Source organism: Staurois parvus, unplaced genomic scaffold (assembly GCF_062004578.1).
Source record: "Staurois parvus isolate SC_StPar_1 unplaced genomic scaffold, SC_StPar_1.0 ptg001929l, whole genome shotgun sequence".
Lineage (NCBI taxonomy): Eukaryota > Metazoa > Chordata > Amphibia > Anura > Ranidae > Staurois > Staurois parvus.
This window is the reverse complement of record NW_028319725.1, coordinates 1-23,985: the sequence shown is the minus strand read 5'-3', so window position 1 is coordinate 23,985 and position 23,985 is coordinate 1. Positions and strand designations below refer to the sequence as shown.

The window sequence follows — 23,985 nt, the reverse complement described above, 5'->3', positions numbered from 1 at the left end:
CGCACTGCGGCATATATCGCATGTGACAGGCACGGGAACTGCACCACACTGCGGCATATCGCATGTGACACGCACAGGAGCTGCACCGCACTGCGGCATATATTGCATGTGACAGGCACGGGAACTGCACCGCACTGCGGCGTATCGCATGTGACTCGCACGGGAGCTGCACCGCACTGCCGCACATCACATGTGACACGCACGGGAAATGCACCGCACTGCGGCATATCGCATGTGACACGCACGGGAACTGCACCGCACTGCGGCATATCGCATGTGACACGCACGGGAACTGCACCACACTGCGGCATATCGCATGTGACACGCACAGGAGCTGCACCGCACTGCGGCATATCGCATGTGACACGCACAGGAGCTGCACCGCACTGCGGCATATCGCATGTGACACGCACAGGAGCTGCACCGCACTGCGGCATATCGCATGTGACACGCACAGGAGCTGCACCGCACTGCGGCATATCGCATGTGACACGCACAGGAGCTGCACCGCACTGCGGCATATCGCATGTGACACGCACAGGAGCTGCACCGCACCGCACGTGTGGTGCAGGGCGATGTGAGCCATACATTCGCACCAAAAATGCGCAGGACCCTTTTTTTTAGGTCCGCACTAGAATCGGATCGCACGGGTATTCACACCTATGGAATCCGATTCTGCACATCACACCGCGCTTTGCAAACTGATTTTCGGGCGTTTTTAACATCCACACCCGCAGGGGTTCACATATATAAACTGATGAAAAACAGATGTAAATGGATGAAAAATGAATGTAAAGGGATCTAAACAGATGAAGAATGGATGTAAACGAATAAAAATTGGATGTAAGACACCCGCAGCAGTTCACATGTACGGGGTGCGATTCTAATGCGGTGCAGAATTTGTACTGAAATTGCTGCGATTTCTGCACCGCGTCACCCGGCTCAATGTCATTTTTAAATGTAACCAGTGTGAGTCTCCAAATGTGACCTAGTATCAGCCCCCCCTGGAGCAGAGCTCAGACTGGGAGTGGGGGAAGCAGCGCAAGGAGCCAATCATTTGTGCTGCAGGGTGCATGCCGATAGGAGGAGAGAGCAGAGTGAGCGAGAGGTGACCTCATGCATCTTCTGCTTCTTCTTTCACTGTCCAGTTATAGGCCGAAGGGGGATGGGACCTGAAAAACCGATGTAAACTGATGAAAAACAGATGTAAAGGATAAAAAAAATGAATGTACACTGATGTAAACGTATGAAAAATGGATTTAAATGGATGTAAACGGAAGAAAAATGGATGTAAACTGATGAAAACGGATGTAAAATGGATGTAAATGGATGAAAAACGGATATAAACTGATGAAAAATGGATGTAAAATATCCGCAGTGGTGCTCATGAACGGAGTGCGATTCTGATGCGGTGTGGAATTCACACAGAAAATGCAGAGCTCAGACTGGAAGTGGAGGAAGCAGCACAAGGAGCCAATTATTTGTGCTGCAGGGTGCATGCTGATAGAAGGAGAGAGCAGAGTGAGCGAGAGGTGACCCCATGAGTCTTCTTCTTCTTTCACTGTCCAGTTATAGGCCGAGGGGGGGGATGGGACCTGAAAAACTGATGTAAACGGATGAAAAATCAAAGAACCAGGGAAGGCACAATAGAAGCTCTTTGTATGCGCCCCCCCCACCCCACCGCCCAATCGCCATCACTGTTTCAGAAGGGCATTACATTGCGGTCAGTGAAGAGTTAACACATCTCATCTCATTGCCTGCACCCAGCCAGAGCCCCCCCCCCCCCTTTCCCGCTCAGATTTGCACTCCCGTTTGCATAAAGTGCCTGTTCACACCACGCCCGGCATCCGAATTCGCACAGAAATGCTCTGTGCCTTTGATGTGCGACTCATGCGCGGGTCCATGCGGTGCGATTCCAAGCCCATGCATTCTGAAGGGGCTAAAATCGCACAGGAAGGCGCCAAAAGTAGTGTCTGCGCTGCTTATAAAAAAAACGCTGCAACCGGGTGATAAGCACCGTGCGATAAATAATAAGGGATCCTCCTGCGCTCATGGGAATAATTGACAAAATACAGCTGCTGTCACTTAGCTGATACCAATAAGTGCAAAATAAAATTAAAAATTAGTGAAGCGCTTGTATCACATGAATACAATCATGTATCTCCATATAGTGTAATTATAAATCAAAGTGACCACTATATATAATAAATGTGTGTTGACTCCCTCTAGTGAAAAGAAAAAATAGTGTCAACCAAAATAGCTAAATAACACACATTAGGAAACTAAATATATAGTGCATAAATCAAATATAATGAACAGAATATATATACGTGAAAACAGAATATTGGCCACATACAATGGTGTCTAAATTATACATAAATGATATATGCCATAGGTGAACAAGACAATATCAAAGGTGAAAAAAATATTCCATGCATGTGACTGTGCTTTAAGCTGGAACACACACGTGATCTCCACTTCTAAGTGCAAGTACTCTCCTTCAAATGGCAGCAATGCCTGCTCACCTCCCTTCCTCGACCCACACAGGGCCTCAAAGCAGTTACCACCTCAGTGGTGTATTCCTCTGGCAGACTCCTTATTCCTCCTCCTCTCTTATGCAACTCATAAAAAGACAAGAAAGCCTTCCATAGTGTAGTAAATTTAATAGGCAAAGTTAAAAATTACAAAGTAAACCACTCACATGCTCCTTTCCATAAAAAAGCGTTTTTCCCAGCCTGTGGGTAGATATGCATGCACCTGGGGGAATCCAATATGGCCACTGTGTCCGGACATACGTCACCAGGAAGTAGACAAACCGACGCGTTGCGTCACGTGCGTCGTGACTTCATCAGGGTTACCGCCCCCCGGTGACTCAATGATATTTATAGAGAAAAAACCTAATTGGATTCCATTGTGAGGGCGGGCATACGGCGGACATCTTATTGAAGTCCTGCACTCACATACATGAATCTATCCCATATATGAATTCTAGTGCTGGATATCAGATATAAATCTCCATATGTCATATTCGAGATATACACATATAGGAGTAAAACGGATTATATATTCAAGCCTATATGAACCACATCTACAACTTAATTGATGCACTATTACCAAATCATAAACTTTATTAATCGTATAAATGTTAAAAACATTAATCTTAGTGGGCTTCCTTATTAACGCGTCGGTTAATAAGGAATAATAAGGAGTCTGCCAGAGGAATACACCACTGAGGTGGTAACTGCTTTGAGGCCCTGTGTGGGTCGAGGAAGGGAGGTGAGCAGGCATTGCTGCCATTTGAAGGAGAGTACTTGCACTTAGAAGTGGAGATCACGTGTGTGTTCCAGCTTAAAGCACAGTCACATGCATGGAATATTTTTTTCACCTTTGATATTGTCTTGTTCACCTATGGCATATATCATTTATGTATAATTTAGACACCATTGTATGTGGCCAATATTCTGTTTTCACGTATATATATTCTGTTCATTATATTTGATTTATGCACTACATATTTAGTTTCCTAATGTGTGTTATTTAGCTATTTTGGTTGACACTATTTTTTCTTTTCACTAGAGGGAGTCAACACACATTTATTATATATAGTGGTCACTTTGATTTATAATTACACTATATGGAGATACATGATTGTATTCATGTGATACAAGCGCTTCACTAATTTTTAATTTTATTAAGCACCGTGCGATGCAGCGCAGACAGGTGTTGGCGAACGCACTGCGTTTCTGACCTGTGTTTGGGGTGTCGTTAACGCCCTCTGCAGATCGCATGAGCGGTGCGTTTTGCATGCAGGTTGAATCGCATAGAGACGCACAGTGCGATTCAGAGGCGGGCATGGTGTGCTGAAGATGCTCCTTGCCTGGCTGTCTTACCAGTGACAGACCCGGAACACACAGATCAGGGCTCCTGGCTTCCCTCTGAGCCGGGGTTCACACTGATGCAGCGTTTTCTGTGCAAATTCCGCACCGCATCAGAATCGCACCTCGTTCATGCGAAGCGCCGCGGGTGTGTATGTTAACAACACCCTGAAAGCGGTCCGCAAAACGCAGTGCGATGTGCAGAATTGGATCGCAGACATGTGAATACCCATGCGATCCGATTCTAGTGCTGACCAAAAAAGGGTCCTGCGCATTTTTGGTGCAATTAGAGCCATACATAATGTACGATTCCGATCGCACTGCACACAAATCGCATGTGATTGGCAGGGAATGCGGTGCGGTTCCTGTGCGAATCACATGCGATGTACCGCACCACATGTATGTGAACCCGGGCTCAGGGTCTCGATTTGCACGCTTGTTTCGAGTCAGCGACTCAGACAGGATAAAGGTTGCTAAAGCGATGCAAATCGCATACATTTGATGAATTCCTTCCCGTCCGGCATCCCTTTAATACGGTCACATGATCACTTTGATTGAGCAACTCCCGATCATTAGGCTCCATTCACACTTGTGCGACTTCAAAATCATGCGACTTTCATTGCGACTTTACAGTGCGACTTTGGACGAGTGCCACTTTGGCTTTGGTCAAGGATAGATAATTGTTTCTGCTCTGCAAAGTCGCATGCCATGTAGAACAATCAGGTGCGACTTTGGAGGGTTTACATTGAAGTCTATGGCCCTCAAGCACTTTGAAGTCGCACAGATATGAATGGTACACACTGGGAAACATGGGGGGAGGGCGACTTGTCATGCGACTTTGGGGTCCAAAGTCGCATGACAAGTCACATGTACAGCATTCAGGTGTGACTTTTGTGCGACTTTGGAGGGTTTACATTGAAGTCTATGGGCCTCAAGCGCAGGAACGACTTTGAAGTCGCTGCGACTTGAAGTCACACAGATATAAATGGTACCCATTGGGAAACATGGAGGAGGGGAAACTTGTTATGCGATTTTGGACCCCAAAGTCACATGACAAGTCACATCTACAACATTCATGTGCGACATTCGTGCAACTTTGGAGGGTTTACATTGAAGTCTATGGGCCTCGAGCGCAGGAACGACTTTGAAGTCGCTGCGACTTGAAGTCACACAGATATGAATGATACACACTGGGAAACATGGGGGGCAACTTGCCGTGCGACTTTGGACCCCAAAGTTGCATGACAAGTCACATGTACAACATTCAGGCGTGACTTTCCTGTGACTTTGGAGGGTTTACATTGAAGTCTATGGCCCTCGAGCGCAGGAACGACTTTGAAGTCGCACAGATATGAATGGTTCCTATTGGGAAACATGGGGGGGGGGGGGTGACTTGCTGTGCGACTTTGGACCCCAAAGTCGCATGACAAGTCACATCTACAACATTCATGTGCGACATTTGTGCAACTTTGGAGGGTTTACATTGAAGTCTATGGCCCTTGAGCGCAGGAACGACTTTTAAGTTGCTGCGACTTGAAGTCACACAGATATGAATGGTACACACTGGGAAACATGGGGGGGTGACTTATGTGATTTTGGACCCCAAAGTCGCATGACAAGTCGCATAAGTGTGAATGGAGCCTTAGTACAGATTGGGATCTGACTTCTTTGACCTTTCACTGTGTTGGGCATTCTCTCAGCACAGAAAGCGCTGCCATTCATGAACGCACGTGTGCGGCGTGCGATTAAAGCCCACCCTCAAAACTCTTTATAAAGGGCACTGTAAAGGCATAAATACTGTACAGGGACGTGATTGGTTTTCAATGCATTTAGGAATTTTTTTCAATCACGTCCCTGTACAGTATTTATGCCTTTAACCCCTTGCCGTCCGCCTGCTGTTCATAAACGGCATCCGCTATTTCTAGCTGTGCGCACTCCCTGGGAGCGCGCAGCACCGCAATCCGGGGCCCCCTGTGTCCTCCGGACACAGTGGAACACCGATCGTCGGACGAGACCTCTGTACGAGGTCCCGATCATGTGATCGCTGATTGGCCAATCAGTGATCACATGCAAAGTAGTAAGCAAGATGTCACTTCTGACATCATTGCTTACTACCTGTGAAATCTGTGAATGATCACAGAGGTCACATGGTACAGGGCTATTCACAACAGTCTTGTACCATGTGACAAGCTGTAACCAATCACAGCTCTCACAGTAGTTTTCAATGGCTGCAAGAATGCAGACAGAGAGAAGGAGAAATGATTGCTTTTACATCCTATATGAGTGTAAAAGCATTCACTGTAAAAAAAAAATAAAAATCTTCATCAACCCCAAGTAGTACAGTGTCACCATGGTGACCCTCACTGCTAGGGTGACAGTATGTAAAAAATAAATAAATAATAATATAAAAAAATAAAATTGTAAAAAAAATGTTTAAAAATTATAATTTTTGGTTATAAACTAATTTGGCTTATTTTTTTTTTTTTTTACTAAAAAGATAACTGAATACATTTTGGCCAAGATTTATGATGAAAGAATGTTTATTTACAAAATGTTTTAAGAAAAACACTTTTTTTTCAAAATGTTTGGATGTTTTCATTTATATAGCAAAATAAATAAAAAATCCCAGCGGTGAATAAATACCACCAAAATAAAGATATATCTGTCTCAAAAAATGGTAAAAAATTCATATGGGTACAGTGTTGCATGACCGCGCAATTGTCTTTCAAAGTGTAAAGTGGACTGGAAGGGGGGGAAAGTGTCCGGACTGGAATTGGGTGAAAGTGTCCGGACTGGAAGGGGGGGAAAGTGTCCGGACTGGAAGGGGGTGAAAGTGCCCGGACTGGAAGGGGGTGAAAGCGTCCTGACTGGAAGGGGGGGAAAGCGTCCGGACTGGAAGGGGGGGAAAGCGTCCGGACTGGAAGGGGGGGAAAGCGTCCGGACTGGAAGGGGGGGAAAGCGTCCTGACTGGAAGGGGGGGAAAGCGTCCGGACTGGAAGGGGGGGAAAGTGTCCGGACTGGAAGGGGGGGAAAGCGTCCTGACTGGAAGGGGGGGAAAGCGTCTGGACTGGAAGGGGGGGAAAGCGTCCGGACTGGAAGGGGGTGAAAGCGTCCTGACTGGAAGGGGGGGAAAGCGTCTGGACTGGAAGGGGGGGAAAGTGTCCGGACTGGAAGGGGGGGGAAAGCGTCCGGACTGGAAGGGGGGGGAAAGCGTCCGGACTGGAAGGGGGGGGAAAGCGTCCGGACTGGAAGGGGGGGAAAGCGTCCGGACTGGAAGTGGGGGAAAGCGTCCGGACTGGAAGGGGGGGAAAGCGTCCGGACTGGAATTGGGTGAAAGCGTCCGGACTGGAAGGGGGGGAAAGCGTCCGGACTGGAAGGGGGGGAAAGCGTCTGGACTGGAAGGGGGGGAAAGCGTCCGGACTGGAAGGGGGGGGGAAAGCGTCCGGACTGGAAGTGGGGGAAAGCGTCCAGACTGGAAGGGGGGGAAAGCGTCCGGACTGGAATTGGGTGAAAGCGTCCGGACTGGAAGGGGGGGAAAGCGTCCGGACTGGAAGGGGGGGAAAGCGTCCGGACTGGAAGGGGTGAAAGCGTCCGGACTGGAAGGGGGGGAAAGCGTCCGGACTGGAAGTGGGGGAAAGCGTCCGGACTGGAAGGGGGGGAAAGCGTCCGGACTGGAATTGGGTGAAAGCGTCCGGACTGGAAGGGGGGGAAAGCGTCCGGACTGGAAGGGGGGGAAAGCGTCCGGACTGGAAGGGGGGGGGAAAAGCGTCCGGACTGGAAGTGGGGGAAAGCGTCCGGACTGGAAGGGGGGGGGGAAAGCGTCCGGACTGGAAGGGGTTAAAGTGCACTTTATAAAGAGTTTTGAACAAATACTTTTTTCTGACCTCCGGAACGGATTTATTGGTTTTCGATGCATTTACTAATTTTTTCTTCAATTAATCTGTTCGTATTGCCAAACAAATTCACAAACAGAGCCGTTATTTTCAATGGATTTTCATTTTTAGACTGAAGATTCCGTTTCCCGAGGCGTTGGAGGTACACCTGAACACACAAAGGTGGAGCTGCCGCCGTGTCATTCCCCAGGGTCTCCGCTTTCAGAAAATAGATAATTTTTTAGGGTTTTTCAACTAATTTTCTAGCATAACATTTTCTTTAATATTTAACAAAAACATAATTGCATCTCCAGAAGTTGATGTTTATGTTAGATCTCAGCAACTGGAGCAGTCACACCTCACTGGCCTATCAGGGGTTATATTCCGGCGGAGTGTGATGATTGGGGGAAGAATGAGACGTATTTGTTGGGAGGGGGTGGGGTGGGAGCGTGGTGGCTGCTGACAATGTCATGTGATGACGCATCCTCTGTCTATACAACAACTGGTCTGACTTGTTTGTTAGAAGTGATTGTGTGCAAGAAACAGGTTTATAATCAAGGAACCAACTTCTATCAGAGGTTGCACTATATAGCAGAGCTGTGTAAATTTCAGAACTGGATGGACACAATGTAGAAATCCTTTGGCAGGTAGAACAGGTCTATTATAGGCAGGGGTGGACTGACCATTTGGAAACTCGGGCACTGCTTGAGGGCCCAGGGTCAGTAGGGGGCCCCATGAGATGCCCCTGGTACCTTTTTCATAGGCTTTTTTGAGTTTGGGCAAGGACACAGGGGCCCCATGATCCCCTATTGCCCGGGGCCCCATGAGTTGTCAGTCCACCTCCGATTATAGGCACACATCTGTGTATTTGACAATCAGTCACCTTGGTGGTGGGAAAGGGGATGCCAATGTAGAAAGTGACCCCCCCCCCCCCCATTGACATGTAGCATTAGTACACTAGGTGCTCCTGTAGGCGGCAGACCCCGTCACTTATTAACATGGAGGAACCCTTGAATGGGTTAAATATGGAGAGGGGGCAGGTTTCACTAGTAACTGACCAATCGGATCTGCTTTCACAGCAGTCCTGATTGGGACTTCTCCACCATTACGGACTTATGGCACCCATGAACATTTGTGTGGGAAGTGTTCACTCCTCTATGGCACCTGCTGTGAATGCCCCCCCCCCTCTCTTCGTACAATACCTGGTTGATCTGCGATTATCATTGCCTGTGGCCATGCCACCACAGTGGATCTTCTAGCTGTTTCATTGCCACTCAACTGCACCATCATTACCCAGACAAGCAGTCACCAGGATGGCACCAGCATGAGGAATGACCAATCCCTGTCCCCAGCACCCCACCCCATGGCTTTACAGGGGCAGCTTGCAGGGAGGCTCAGTCATGTTTTGTAGCACAGAAGCATAAAAGTGCCAATGGAAACAATATGGACTTCCTTGATATCAGCAGTGCGGCTGCAGGTTTGTATGAACTGTCCTACCCTCCAAGTGTGGTGGAAGCAACCTCTTCATGGAAAGGGGGGGGGGGGGGAGTGAAACAAGACTTTTATTCTGACCTGTGCATTGATTGGACTGGTTGATGACCCATATGAAATGGTCTTCCCCCCCCATCCTTGACAACAGCTGCCTTGACCCAACTACTTTATTACCCAGCCCCACCATCCCGACTATACTCGCCACCCCCCCCCCCCGACCCAACTACTGTGCCCTAGTCCCCCTCATTCTTGACCCCAACTATGCTCACCACACCCTCAATCTTGACCCCAACTATGCTCACCACCCCCCTTAACCCAACTACTCACTACACACCCCCCCCCCCATCCTTTACCTCTGCCTTGACCCAACTAATCTCACCAGCCCCCCCACTCCTTGACCTCTGGCTTGACCCAGCTACACTCACCACCCCCCCAATCCTTAAATTTCTGGCTCAACCCCAACTACACTCACTTGCCCCCCAATCCTTGCCCTCTTGCTTGACCCAACTACACTCACCACCCCCCCCTTGACCCAACTACTCACTACACCCCCCCATCCTTTACCTCTGCCTTTACCCAACTAATCTCACCAGCCCCCCCAATCCTTGACCTCTGGCTTGACCCAGCTACACTCACTGCCCCCCCATCCTTAAAATTTCTGGCTCAACCCCAACTACACTCACTTGCCCCCCAATCCTTGCCCTCTGGCTTGACCCAGCTACACTCACCACCACCCCCCCTTGACCCAACTACTCACTGCCCCCCACCATCCTTTACCTCTGGCTTGTCTCAACTACTTACCTGCCACCTACATTAGCGGTCATCAAAACACTCCATTATACATTGCTGAATATATGACTGGTTACACAGTATGCGATTGGTCAAGTCAGGCACTCATAGCAGCCATTGGAAGAACTTGAGATCCCAAAACAATCATGGCTGGAAAAGGCAACTGTAGTGTGTTATACATCAGAGCTGATCCGTCATCATCACAGAAGTCCTAAATTGCTTTCTAAAGCAGATCTCCACAACCCCACAAAGCACACATTGACAAAACTAAATACAACTGTATTACCCCATAGCAGCAAAATTACATGCAATGTTAAAGAAAAAACAACAAACCCCATTTACACCAGTTTTAAGGATTTATTGGAATAAAAGTGCTGTGATGTCACTCTGACCTGCCAGAACATGACACAAGGTAGAGGCAAGTGCTGGTTATTAATACTTTGAACAGCAGTTAACGGACCACTGGAAGACCAGCAGAGGACGGCTCAGTTCTCATACAGCCATTGGTGGGCACAGCCGCAGTATTCAACCAGTTCATTGTCTTTGAACCACAAGGCAATCTCTTTCTTGGCACTTTCCACGGAGTCACTGCCGTGACAGATGTTCCTGTAGGACAGAACGGGACAAATTAGTCAAAAAAAAGCAATGTAGTCCATAACTACACCATAGAAGGTAAATGGCAGAAGTAATGCAATATCCTAAGACATTGGTTGCCCAGCAAGTTCCTTGTGCTGTCCCTTGGGGGGGGGGGGGGGGGGATCAGGTAAAGGATGGTGAACCTGGCAGAGGTTCATTATACCCCTTTTTCATCCACAACATTGTTTTGGCCCAAGTTCCACAATGGATGTGGTCAGCACTGCCAGATATGCGTTTCAGATCAAGAGCCCTTAAAATTGACCTCTAGGTGAAAGATACAGCTTGACTCTTTTTAAAGATGTCCCAATAGGCAAGGCAGAAAGTCTGACCACAATACCTATTATGGCACAGGTGTCAAACTAGTGGCCCTCCAGTTGTTGCCAGACTAAGAGTCCCATGAGGCATTGCAAGATTGGCAGTTACAAGCATGACTACCAGAGGCATGATGGGACTTTGTTTTGCAACAGCTGGAGGGCCACCAGTTTGACACCCCTGCATTAAGGGATTATATAAAATGCACTGCTGCCAGAGTCAGATTTGGTGATATCACTGTTCTCCTTGCTGGAGAGGAAGCTGTACCCAAGGACCTGCAGTGCAAGAAACTGCATCGTTCCATGATCTGCTTATACCCCCTCCCACTTCTTCCTGACTACCCCCACCCCTTCACTAGTCAAGGGGCAGCTTTGACATGACAAAACAAAGGCATGCTTCCAGCAAGATGGCTGCCTCCATAGAGTGCAGTGTGGGAAAGGTCAGCTACAGTGTGTAACAGGCAATGCTGGCAACTATCCATGAAAGAAATGTCTGCATGAACCATTTAAAAAAAAAAAAAAAATTAATGACTATTCAGTGGCTAAATGGTTATCACTTCCACCTGGCAGTACTCAGGTTGCTCGTTCGATTCCCAACCACAACACCAGCTGCCTGGAGTTTGCATGTTCCTACTGTGCAGATTTCCTCCAGGTACTCTGGTTTCCTCCCTCACTCCAAAGACATGCTGGTAGGTTAATTGGATCCTGTCAAAATTGGCCCTAGTATGTGTATGTATGAATGAGTTCGGGACCTTAGAGATTGTACACCCCTCGGGGGCGGGGACGGATGTGAAATAAAAAAAAATTTAAAAACAATTATAATATATATGTGCTGTGTAAATGGACACCGCTATACAAGTATCTGAAATATTCTTGAACATTGTATTTGTAGCCAAAGCCAACCACTATGAAGCTGCAACAACCCATCGCAAGCCCATCTCTGGCTGACACTGACCGGCAACAATCTGCACCGTATACAACTTGGCCCATGCAGGCAGATCAATGTACAGAACCACAAATGCCATCTGACCCATATAACCACATTAACAGACCGCCGAATCCTATTACACAGTGCAGCACCACAATGCCATCTGACCCAAATATTCCTGCATTGCAGAACCGTACAAACAGCATTAACAGACCGCGGCACAGGCTGCCAAGTTGCGCCGGGTTTTTAAAAGTTAATCTGGAGCCCCACACTAAGCAGATTAAAAAAAAAAGGTCACCAACATGGCTTCCTCTGACCGTTCACAAAGGCCAAGAATCAAGAGTGCAGCTGCCAATCCGCTTTAGGCAGTCATTCAGGACAGAAAACAAATCCTTGGAACGCCACATCTACCCACTGATCCCCCAATGCCACGCCGAAGCCTCTTAGTGTGAGCCATGCCTGCAGCTACAGGATCCGGCAATGTTCATGGAGTGAGATCCTAGAGATTGGAAGAAGCCTTACACAAAAATACCCCCAGATAGCATTTCAACTCCGCATCAAGGCATTGAGATTTATAAAAAAAAACAAAAAACTGCAAAGAATGGGAATGTTTGCCATCTGCAGGCTGAGACTAGAATATCCGGAGCTTTTACAGCCCCCCCTTACTCCACAAAGCCAAAGTACAGAGACTCCCAGGTATGCAGCAACAGAGCCTACTACCCTGATGCTTGGGCCCCATGCAGGGGTTGGGTGGAATCCTTAGGCTGGCCATACATTATACAATTTTCTTTAGAAAATGGCTTTTAGATTTACCAAAAACCATATAATAGGAGGTCAAACCTGAACACTTTGAATTGTCTCCAATTAGGCGGGGCCCTTGTACTACATAGTTGATGGTAAATCTAAAGAAAATTGGGCAGAAATTGAACAGAAAATGGTAGTGTATGGCCTATTGTACTACATAGATGAAGGTAAATCTAAAGGAAATTGAACAGAAAATGGTATAACAGGCCATACACCACCATTTTCTGTTCAATTTCCTTTAGATTTACCTTCAGCTATGTAGTACAACAGCCGGCCTAATTGGAGACAACTGAAAGGGTTCGTTTTGACCTCATATGGTTTTTGGTAAATCTAAACCAAAAATTTCAAGAAAATTAATGTATGGCCAGCCTTATCCTCTAAACACCAACTTAGAGTGGCTGAGATCACAGCTTCCTTCAGGGCTCTGGGGGGGCCCTGGGCTGTCAGAAACGGGGGTGTTAGGCAAAGCCCTTTGTAGGCACCAACTAATAGGTCAACAAAGAACTCTCGGGCCCCATTCACACTGAGATATTGAATTGCAGGCAGAATCTGTAATGTCAAGACTCTTAAAAATGACAATTTCAGAACCGCATGTTCAGGTGCCATTTTAAATGTAGTGTGGTTCTGGTGCAGTAACACCAAGCATGTTGCCTTCTGCGTGCAGCTCCCTCCCCCAGCCCCCCCCCCCCCCCCCCCCCCAACACTTACCCAAGCCCCCTCAATCCAGCAATGTGCACAAAAGCCTTGCCTCTCCCATGTCTCATTAGCCAAGACAGCAGCAGGAGCCACTGGCACAAGGACAGAGGGACCAATGGTGTTTGCAGAGTGGCCCCCAAGTTCTTGTATTCTGGGCACAGGTGCAGCATTAGGAGGGCCATTATGTACCATTTAGAGGATATGGAAATGCATAGGGGGGGCTTGAAACAGTTGCTGAGGGTGAACTTACACCAACCCTTTCACTGCCAGGTCTGTACATCATGGCCTGATGGGGGGCGGGACATGGCAGCTGCAGCCACTGGGATGGTGTACAACACTGAACGGCAGACTCCAGCCTGTCAGGTGAAGCAGTCGGGTGGCTGTGCTGCTGCCAGAATTGCAGCCACAGCTGCTGGTACTGAAGCAACCACCCCCCACCACCCCTTTAGGCAGATGCCCTTAGGCTCTGCTTGCCCATTTGCAGGTCTGGGGGGGTGCCATTGCACAGCAGGTGAATGTCCGCTCTCCTCCTTTCCGTGACCCAGAAGGAAACTTATTAGAAGTCACTTCTGGGTCACCACTCACTTCCCCCAGATAGAACAGCCAGGGAGAGATTTAGTGCAATGTGATCTGCATTTCAATACATCCGAGGACCAGTCCCTGCATGTCTCAGAACTGGTCACCTAACATAGGGGACTGTGTCCCCCTAAGTGATGAAATAGGGCATAACATCCCCCTAAAAATTTGAGGCCCCCGCACCTACATGAATGTAAATGCACATGTTGGGGCACTACACATGAACACCGATTACAATACACCTGTTACATATCGCTGCACACACCGGACTGAGCAATAATTCTAGCTCAAGAACTCCTCATTCGTACTAAACTGATGACCTGTAGGGGCTTTTGCAGAGTCTCCTATAGAATATAGGCTACTGAAGTGTCTCCATTTCATAGGCGCACAAAATTTAGGGTTAGGCATCCATTTAGTGCAACCTAGTCTTATATTTTACCAAAAATTTGGGCAATTTCATTTGTTTGCCCTAAAAATTGAGGGTCTTTACTAAAATGTTGCATTTCCCCAGACATTTGCAGTAATGTGGTGGCAAAAAATATTGGAACTACCACCATTTTATTCTCTAGGGTGTCTGTTTTCAGAAAATCTATGTCTGGGGGTGTGCAATAGTCAGTCCTAAAATTTTTTATTTTTTTTTTTTTAAACATGCAAAACCTGCTCTGGCAGCAAAAGGGCTCAACTACAAAGCTGAGTAAAACATGCAAATATGCGGAGTTGGGAGTGTCACGTTCGCTCTGGTGGTTGACTAGCAGCTGGTAATCCCAAGAAGCCTCCAGCCGCTATAATCTCACAAAGCACACTGAGAATCCGCCAAACCAAGACACCTGTACACCTCTGGTACCTACCTTCCAACCTGTATGCAGAAGTCTCCTCTGATGGTGCCAGGTTTGGAGTCAACTGGGTTGGTCTCACCAAGCATGACACGGCCAGTCTTTACCACATTCATTCCCTGCCAGACCTGTGAGCAGAGGAACATGAATCAGGGGGAGCGGTGCAAAAAGATTTATCCACCCCACACAACCCAATCACCACCAAACTTCAAGGAACATTAACCAGCGGTGGTGTCACCAGGCTCAAGCATGTCATGTAAGTTAGGGAGAGCTACAGCAGGTGGGACGCTATGCCACGGGCGCCACGAGGGGCCCCGGCGGCCATCTTGCATATGTACTTGGTCAGTATTGTTTGATCTGTTGGTACCTCTTCTGCTCTCTTGTGCCTGAACACTGAATACCCTAAGGATATTACACTATGTGGCCCTCAGAGTTCCTATGAGAACCAACCAGGTTCACAGAGCAGCCACATCTATCAAAGCACCAGGCAGTGAGAGTCACGTGACCAGATCAGTTGGATGACACCAGATGTTCAGCGGCCTAATATTAATGCGCATTTAGTTTGCGTATCTGGTGAGTGCGCAATCTTCATATTTTTTATCACCTTCACGGTTCCATATATTGGATGTCTGAAGATCATCTGAGATCTCAAGAGCACTCCTGCTTTGGACTTTATCATTATTTCCCTCACTTTACAGCCACTATTAAGTGGCCTTATTACAAGCACATGGTCACTGGATTTGCTTTTAATTTTGACTTTTAATACTGTGGATATATAAACTTTTTTTTAGCGCTGCACCCCCTCTTGTATATATCATGTAAGATAGTTACTGCACACTGCAGTCACCAATGTACATTGAGCGAGTACAATCCAAATGCACATGTTCTGGCGTTAAATGTCTGTGTGTATAAGTGGGTGTTGCAGCAACCAAACAATCAGAAAATGAGAAACAGCAAAGGAGTCACCAGCACACTGAGGACCACCAAGATGGGTCTAAAAGTTTTAATGAATGATCATAGGTACCGCAAGGCAACATTTTGCAGTCTTGCAGGAGCACTCCCATCAGGCAGCACTCCCATCAGGCAGCACTCCCATCAGGCAGCACTCCCATCAGGCAGCACTCCCATCAGGCAGCACTCCCATCAGGCAGCACTCCCATCAGGCAGCACTCCCATCAGGCAGCACTCCCATCCCTGATGGAATCTTGCCTGATGAAGTGGTCCTGTGAGACTCCGAAACATTGCCTTGCTGTAACTATGATCATTCATTAAAAGTTTTGGACCCGTATTGGTGATCCTGTGTGCTGGCGACTTTCTCCCTTGCCAATGCACATTGAGGACCAGGGGCGGACTGACAACTCATGGGGCCCCCGGGCAATAGGGGATCATGGGGCCCCTGTGTCCTTGCCCAAACTCAAAAAAGCCTATGAAAAAGGTACCAGGGGCATCTCATGGGGCCCCCTACTGACCCCGGGCAGTGCCTGAGTTTCCAAATGGTCAGTCCGCCCCTGTTGAGGACACATATCCAAGTGTCAGATTGCAGGAAAACCTACAGATTACATGCGGGGCCGGTCTCTCTCCATGCCGGGTGCAGAAACAGGAGGGACTCATACTATCCCAGCTTGTACTCTGCACAAAGGAGCACAACACGTCCCAAACACTGCATCCACAGTGCCATAGGTCAGTATGTAGATAGTCCTGTAGGTCCAGAAGTTAGTTTTGCTGGAAATCCTTTGACAATTCCCTGCAGATGATGTGAAACTCCGCAGAGATCATCACTTCCCAGACTTCAATTTCTAAGTCCGGCTCTCCTGTGCAGGAGGATTGTGCCCTTGGCGGTGTTTGACAGAACAGTACCCCTCCCTACAATAAGGCTTTGTATAGACATGCCGCTAGCACTGCCACACCTTCCACGGTGGATCACTTTTCAGAGGCGTTTGGCAGGTGATGAGGTGGCAGTGTGTTACTTCCTCACTGCCTGTGTTAACCCTATAAATGCCACCCCACCGCCCTCATGTGCATTACAGGCAGTTGCAGCATGGCTCCATTCCCTTGAATGAGCTGCATTTGGCAGCAGTACTGTCTGCTGAACCAGACTGGTAAAGTTTTCCCCACCGCCATGAAGCCAGCAGCTGCACGTGTATATTCCCATAAGCTCAGGGGGAGTTGCAAAACATGGCTCAATTTCCTGCTTTTACCTACCCCCAAGCATAAGTGAGCCACAAAAGTCTATGCATTTGTAACCAGATTATGCAATTGGCTGCTAATGGCAATACCAATCATGTCCCAAGTGTTGAAAATCTTCTTCCATAAGTTCTAAAGTACTTTATTTTAGATTGTATATGGAAAGTTATAACCTAGTCAGGTTTTTTTTAGCATGCCAATTAGGAGGATTTTCCTTCACTCCCCGTCTATGAAGACAGAAAATCCCTCCAAAGTGAGGAAATCCATGAACTAGTGACCCCATTGGCAAATTTACCCACTTCCTGTTCTGGTTATAACTCATAATTTGGGTTTCTCACTTTCCAAAAATACAGTAAATTGAGGGAAAAGGGTGACCCCCCAGTGGGGACATAAGATCACCCTCTAATACCTCTCCCCTAGCCAAAATAAGTTTTCCATTTAATTAACGAATACTTTTAACTTTTTTTGCCATAGTATGGTGACTGCCATGACACTTGTCTGTAGCAACGCTCTTCAGAAGCCATTGTAACCATCTTACCCACCAGCACACAATCAGTCCATCCCAACAATAAAGACTCACCATGGCTACCACAGGACCAGAGCCCATGTACTCCACCAGTCCATTGAAGAAGGGACGGTCCTTCAGGTCAATGTAGTGCTGCTGAAGGAGTTCTTTGCTGGCCTAAGAAAGGAGAAGGCAGGCCATTAGTATCCCATTTATAAGACAGAAGATACTTTGGGGGAAATTTACTAAAAACTGGAGCACTCAGCTGTGCATGGTAACCAGATTCTAACTTCAGCTTGTTCAAGTGTTACTAAACCCCCAGCAGTACAATCAGTCTGTAGATGCAGTAAAGCATGCTTGGTATACTCACTGTGGGACCTAAGGGGTTAATCCTCTGCATTGTGTAAAAAAGCTGTTGGATCCTGTTTTCTCTGATCCTCCCCTTCTGTCACCAATCCATCTGCTAATAGTACAGCGCTCTAGGAGTCACTCTGCACATGCTCAGTTTAGAGTGTTATCGCTAGAGCATTTTTTCATAGAAGAGTGCATGTGATCAACACAGGGCCAATCAGCACTGTCTAGACAGGGTCAGGGGTCAAACAGCCTCACAGGACAGAGGAGAAATGAAAACTCAAAGCTGTAACCAGTGCTCTGATGAACACTCAAAAGTCACAAGACTGCTATATACAGCTGATGAGAAAAAGCATTTAGCAATTTATATTTACTAAAATAAATGCATTTCCATGTTGTGTACTGTGGGGAGAGCGGATACAGCGAATGCGGGGCCCGGGGAGAGCGGATACAGCGAATGCGGGGCCCGGGGAGAGCGGATACAGCGAATGCGGGGCCCGGGGAGAGCGGATACAGCGAATGCGGGGCCCGGGGTTTAGTAACACCAAGCTTTGCCAATAAAACCCGGAAGCCAATTGGTTTCTATGCAGATCTGCACCAAATTTTGCACTAGTTTTAGTAAACCTCCCTTTGCTTTAGTGCAAATCTTACATTCCAGGTAAAGGGTCCAATAACACAGGGGAAGGGGGGCATGAATCTCCCATCATGGACAGGCCAACAACAGATGACACCCCTTCACCATTAACCAAAGGTTTAGGCTGGAATACTAATGCAAGGTAAGCCTCCGGGAATGGGACCAGTTCACACTCCAAGCATTTCAGTGTTTTTCCTGCATCCAAAATGCACACAAAGTAGGTTATATGGTTGTACGTCAGTTCACATCAGTGCTTGCAGTTCCAGCATTTGTCCTGCACAGAACTGGTGGAACATGGTAGAATGCACATGTCCCCATTTAAATTGAAGAAAAAAAATGAGGGGATAATGAACTGGAAAGCATCAAAAATGCGCTGGAACATGCCAGAATCAAAAACACGCATGTAGAAACTACTACTACTACTACGAGTTTATATAGCGCCAAAGGGTTTGCTCAGCGCTGTACAATAGGGGGGGACAATACATGGCACAGTACAACAAAGACAGACAGCGTACGAGGGGTACTCATCTGGAGTGCATTTCTATAGTGTGAACCGGCCCTTAAGCCAATTTAAAACACTGGAGATGAACCTCACAAGGTTGACATGTACCACCCAATGCCTGAAGAATGCAGCCACAAGCTCCTATGAATTTCAACATATGCCACTTTCACAATGTAATTATCTCAAATACTTAGAAACCCACCCAGAATGCATTGCAGGATGGACCAAGAGGACAAAGCAATGGAGCTTATTTGCCCAACTTTGTTGAGTTGAACCAGTACAGGACCACTTGCGGCTTCTTGGGCACCGCCAAGGCTCTGAAGGACCCAAGTAATGCTTTCAGTCTAAGGGCCGCTTCACACTATAGAAACAGTCCAGATGCAATCCGGATGTGTTTCCACATGCGCGTTTGATGCGATACAGTGCATTTTCCCCCTCTCCAATTTAAACAGATGTGCATCCACTGCGTTTCACTGCATTCCAGTGAAGTTCTATGCAGAAAAAAATGCAGCCTTTTCTACTTTTTCTGCAACTGGAATGCACCGAAACTGCAAGCACTGATGTGAACTATGACACTGAAAACCATATCACATGCAGTGTGAACTAGCCCTTAGAGGGGTAGAAAACCTTGGTACTCCCAACTGGTGAAATTACCAATCCCATCAAACCTCCAAAAGCCACCCCAGTGGCAGCCAGTCTTGCAGTGCCTCATGGGACTTGCAGACCCAACAGGTGCTATGCCACGGTTGCCCATCTACAAGCTCAGCTTCTTGTGCAGTTAGGTAGTACAGGTTCACTTTATTGTACTAAAACAATACAGATTATTCTTGGTTCCACTCAAGAGCCAACTTCTGTATCTGACCAATCAAGTCATAGAACACTATAAGGCTTGCAACAGATGTTCACATGGCAGAATTGTGAAGGGGTAAACCGATCTGAGCAGACTGCCGGGAAGGGGTTAACCAGAGTCATGATCAAGAATCACGTTTCTTGTGCAAACCCGGAAGTGGAGCTCCCCACCCGGCACACAAAGCACAATGCAAGGTCAGGCCTGGCCTGGAGAAGTCACCACGCCTGGAGAAGTCACCACTGGGGAGGTTTAGTAATAACAGATTGGGTACGAGATTAAACCTCAAGGTGACCTCATGAAGTCAAGGGGAGACCAGATTGCCCTACAAAACCTACTCTGCCATTTCTGTTCCCAGCCGGCCGATCTGTAACCAGAAAGTCCATTCACATTAAATCAAATATTAGATCCCATTTTGGACATCTGAAGGACTGGAAGTTCTCATTTAACATGACATGCAGAGGGGGTAGGGGTAGGAAATAGAAAATTTGAGCAATGGGCCTCTTGATTCCTCAGGTCCCTTGATACGGATAATTTGCCTTAGCCCCCCAGCACAGACCACCAAGCTATAGCTACTACTGTACGCCCCAGCACTGACCACCCAGCTACAGCCACTACTGTACGCACCCAGCACTGACCGCCCAGCTACAGCCACTACTGTACGCACCCAGCACTGACCGCCCAGCTAGACCCACTACTGTACACCCCCCCTGCACTAACTGCCCAGCTAGACCCACTATTGTATGCCCCCAGCACTGACCACCCAGCTACATCTGCTACTGTACGCTTCCAGCATTGACCGCCCAGCTACATCCACTACTGTACACCCCCCCCCAGCACTGACCACCCAGCTGTGCCAACTATTGTATGTCCCCCAGAACTGACCCCACCCCCAGCTAGACTCACTATTGTATGCACCCTAGCACTGACGGCCTAGGCTGTATCCCCAGCTAGAGCACTCTGTATATCCCCCAACTCTGAAAACCCAGCTATACCATTATTATATACTCCCAGCATTGCTGTATACCACCAGTACTGTATGTCAGGCTATAAAACTGCTGTATATCCCCCCTTTCCCCAGATACCAGCTGTAGCATTGCTGTATACCCCCAGTCATTGGATGCCAGCTGAAGCTGTCCCCGCCCCCCCCAACACTGGAAGTCCTTTACACCATGGCTGTCCGCCCCCTCCCCCCAACGCTGGACGTCCTCTACACCGTGGCTGTCCGCCCCCCCCCCCCCCACGCTAGAAGTCCTCTACACCGTGGCTGTCCGCCCCCCCCCCCCCCCCCCCCCCAAACGCTGGAAGTCCCCTACACCGTTGCTGTCCGCCCCCCCCCCCCAATGCTAGAAGTCCTCTACACCGTGGCTGTCCGCCCCCCCAAAAGCTAGAAGTCCTCTACACCGTGGCTGCCCCCCCCACGCTAGGAAGTCCTCTACACCGTGGCTGTCCGCCCCCCCAACGCTAGAAGTCCTCTACACCGTGGCTGTCCGCCCCTCCCCCCCCCCCCAACGCTAGAAGTCCTCTACACCGTGGCTGTCGCCCCCCCCCAAACGCTGGAAGTCCCCTACACCGTTGCTGTCCGCCCCCCCCCCCCCCAATGCTAGAAGTCCTCTACACCGTGGCTGTCCGCCCCCCCAAAAGCTAGAAGTCCTCTACACCGTGGCTGCCCCCCCCACGCTAGAAGTCCTCTACACCGTGGCTGTCCGCTCCCCCCCCCCCCACCCCAACGCTAGAAGTCCTCTACACCGTGGCTGTCCGCCCCCCCCCCCCCCCCCCAAACGCTGGAAGTCCCCCTACACCGTTGCTGTCCGCCCCCCCCCCCCCCCCCCCCCCAACGCTAGAAGTCCTCTACACCGTGGCTGTCCGCTCCCCCCCCCCCCACCCCAACGCTAGAAGTCCTCTACACCGTGGCTGTCCGCCCCCCCCCAAACGCTAGAAGTCCTCTACACCGTGGCTGTCCGCCCCCCAAACGCTAGAAGTCCTCTACACCGTGGCTGTCCGCCCCCCCAAACGCTAGAAGTCCTCTACACCGTGGCTGTCCGCCCCCCCAAACGCTAGAAGTCCTCTACACCGTGGCTGTCCGCTCCCCCCCCCCCCCACCCCAACGCTAGAAGTCCTCTACACCGTGGCTGTCCGCCCCCCCCCCCCCCAAACGCTGGAAGTCCCCTACACCGTTGCTGTCCCGCCCCCCCCCCCCCCCAACGCTAGAAGTCCTCTACACCGTGGCTGTCCGCTCCCCCCCCCCCCCCCCCCCAACGCTAGAAGTCCTCTACACCGTGGCTGTCCGCCCCCCCCAAACGCTAGAAGTCCTCTACACCGTGGCTGTCCGCCCCCCCAAACGCTAGAAGTCCTCTACACCGTGGCTGTCCGCCCCCCCAAACGCTAGAAGTCCTCTACACCGTGGCTGTCCGCCCCCCAAACGCTAGAAGTCCTCTACACCGTGGCTGTCCGCCCCCCCCAACGCTAGAAGTCCTCTACACCGTGGCTGTCCCCCCCCCCCCCCCCAACGCTGGAAGTCCTCTACACCGTGGCTGTCCGCCCCCCCCCCCCAAACGCTAGAAGTCCCCTACACCGTGGCTGTCCGCCCCCAGAAACGCTAGAAGTCCTCTACACCGTGGCTGTCCGCCCCCCCCCCCCCCCCCAACACTAGAAGTCCTCTACACCGTGGCTGCCTGCCCCCCCACCCAACGTTAGAAGTCCTCTACACCGTGGCTGTCCGCCCCCCCAATGCTAGAAGTCCTCTACACCGTGGCTGCCCGCCCTCCCACCCAACACTAGAAGTCCTCTACACCGTGGCTGTCCGCCCCCCAACGCTAGAAGTCCTCTACACCGTGGCTGCCCGCCCCCCCACCCAACGCTAGAAGTCCTCTACACCGTGGCTGCCCGCCCCCCCCAACACTAGAAGTCCTCTACACCGTGGCTGTCCGCCCCCCCCCCAACGCTAGAAGTCCTCTACACCGTGGCTGTCCGCCCCCCGCAACGCTAGAAGTCCTCTACACCGTGGCTGTCCGCGCCCCCAACGCTAGAAGTCCTCTACACCGTGGCTGCCCGCCCCCCCAACGCTAGAAGTCCTCTACACCGTGGCTGCCCGCCCCCCCAACGCTAGAAGTCCTCTACACCGTGGCTGCCCGCCCCCCCACCCAACGCTAGAAGTCCTCTACACCGTGGCTGCCCGCCCCCCCCAACACTAGAAGTCCTCTACACCGTGGCTGTCCGCCCCCCCCCAACACTAGAAGTCCTCTACACCGTGGCTGTCCGCCCCCCCCCCAACGCTAGAAGTCCTCTACACCGTGGCTGTCCGCCCCCGCAACGCTAGAAGTCCTCTACACCGTGGCTGTCCGCGCCCCCAACGCTAGAAGTCCTCTACACCGTGGCTGCCCGCCCCCCCAACGCTAGAAGTCCTCTACACCGTGGCTGCCCGCCCCCCCAACGCTAGAAGTCCTCTACACCGTGGCTGTCCGCCCCCCCAACGCTAGAAGTCCTCTACACCGTGGCTGTCCGCCCCCCCCAACGCTAGAAGTCCTCTACACCATGGCTGTCCGCACCCCCCCACGCTAGAAGTCCTCTACATTGTGGCTGTCCACAGCCCCCAACACTAGAAGTCCTCTACACCGTGGCTGTCCACATCCAGCACTGGACACCCAGCTATATACACCACCCAACCAGTCCCATCCACTACTAAAGCCAGCAATCACCTGAGTAAACTTCATGGCCACCAACTGGAAGCCCTTCTGCTCGAAGCGTTTGACGATATCTCCGACGAGGCCTCTCTGGACACCATCTGGCTTGATGGCGATGAAGGTGCGTTCCTTGTTGGCAGCCATCCTACAGAGACAAAATCAGATACATTCAGCAAAAATAACAAAGTAAAGGGCCACCAGAGCACCCCGGGACAGCAGAGGACGAGAACATCATTCAGCTCCACCGAGGCAGCAGAGCGGACAGACATGGGGAGCGCTCATCAATGTTCCTATGGGGGTTTACTATAAAAATAAATAAAATACGGCGGCGGGTCCTAAAAGCGTCATGGGTCAACCAATCACAGCTCACGATTGCTGCAAAGTTCACCAACAACTGGAAGGGCCTAAACTCTATAATTGTGATCAGAGAGAAAAGAACTCATTTCTAAAAAAAGGAAGAAGTGACAC

General features: G+C 49.6%; 1 protein-coding gene across 1 annotated transcript; it reads right to left on the bottom strand.

The window, feature by feature from the left end:
• Window positions 1-10,364: 10,364 nt before the first annotated feature.
• Window positions 10,365-23,699, bottom strand: LOC149433247 (nucleoside diphosphate kinase A1). Its single transcript, XM_089664513.1, has 4 exons — window positions 23,533-23,699; window positions 17,576-17,677; window positions 14,827-14,939; window positions 10,365-10,633 (listed from the first exon to the last, which is right to left on the bottom strand). Exons 1-4 carry the CDS (start codon window positions 23,659-23,661, stop codon window positions 10,513-10,515), a joined length of 465 nt encoding a protein of 154 aa, XP_089520639.1. The 5' UTR covers window positions 23,662-23,699; the 3' UTR covers window positions 10,365-10,512.
• Window positions 23,700-23,985: the final 286 nt, after the last annotated feature.

What these genes read in the sequence shown, in the direction of transcription:
- LOC149433247 (XM_089664513.1), bottom strand. Translation starts at nt 23,661, where the DNA reads ATGGCTGCCAACAAGGAACGCACCTTCATCGCCATCAAGCCAGATGGT. An exon ending in TGGCCATGAAGTTTACTCAG is followed by an intron (nt 17,678 to 23,532) that starts GTGATTGCTGGC and finishes CTCCTTTCTTAG; the next exon opens with GCCAGCAAAGAACTCCTTCA. An exon ending in CTGGTCCTGTGGTAGCCATG is followed by an intron (nt 14,940 to 17,575) that starts GTGAGTCTTTAT and finishes CTCTGCTCACAG; the next exon opens with GTCTGGCAGGGAATGAATGT.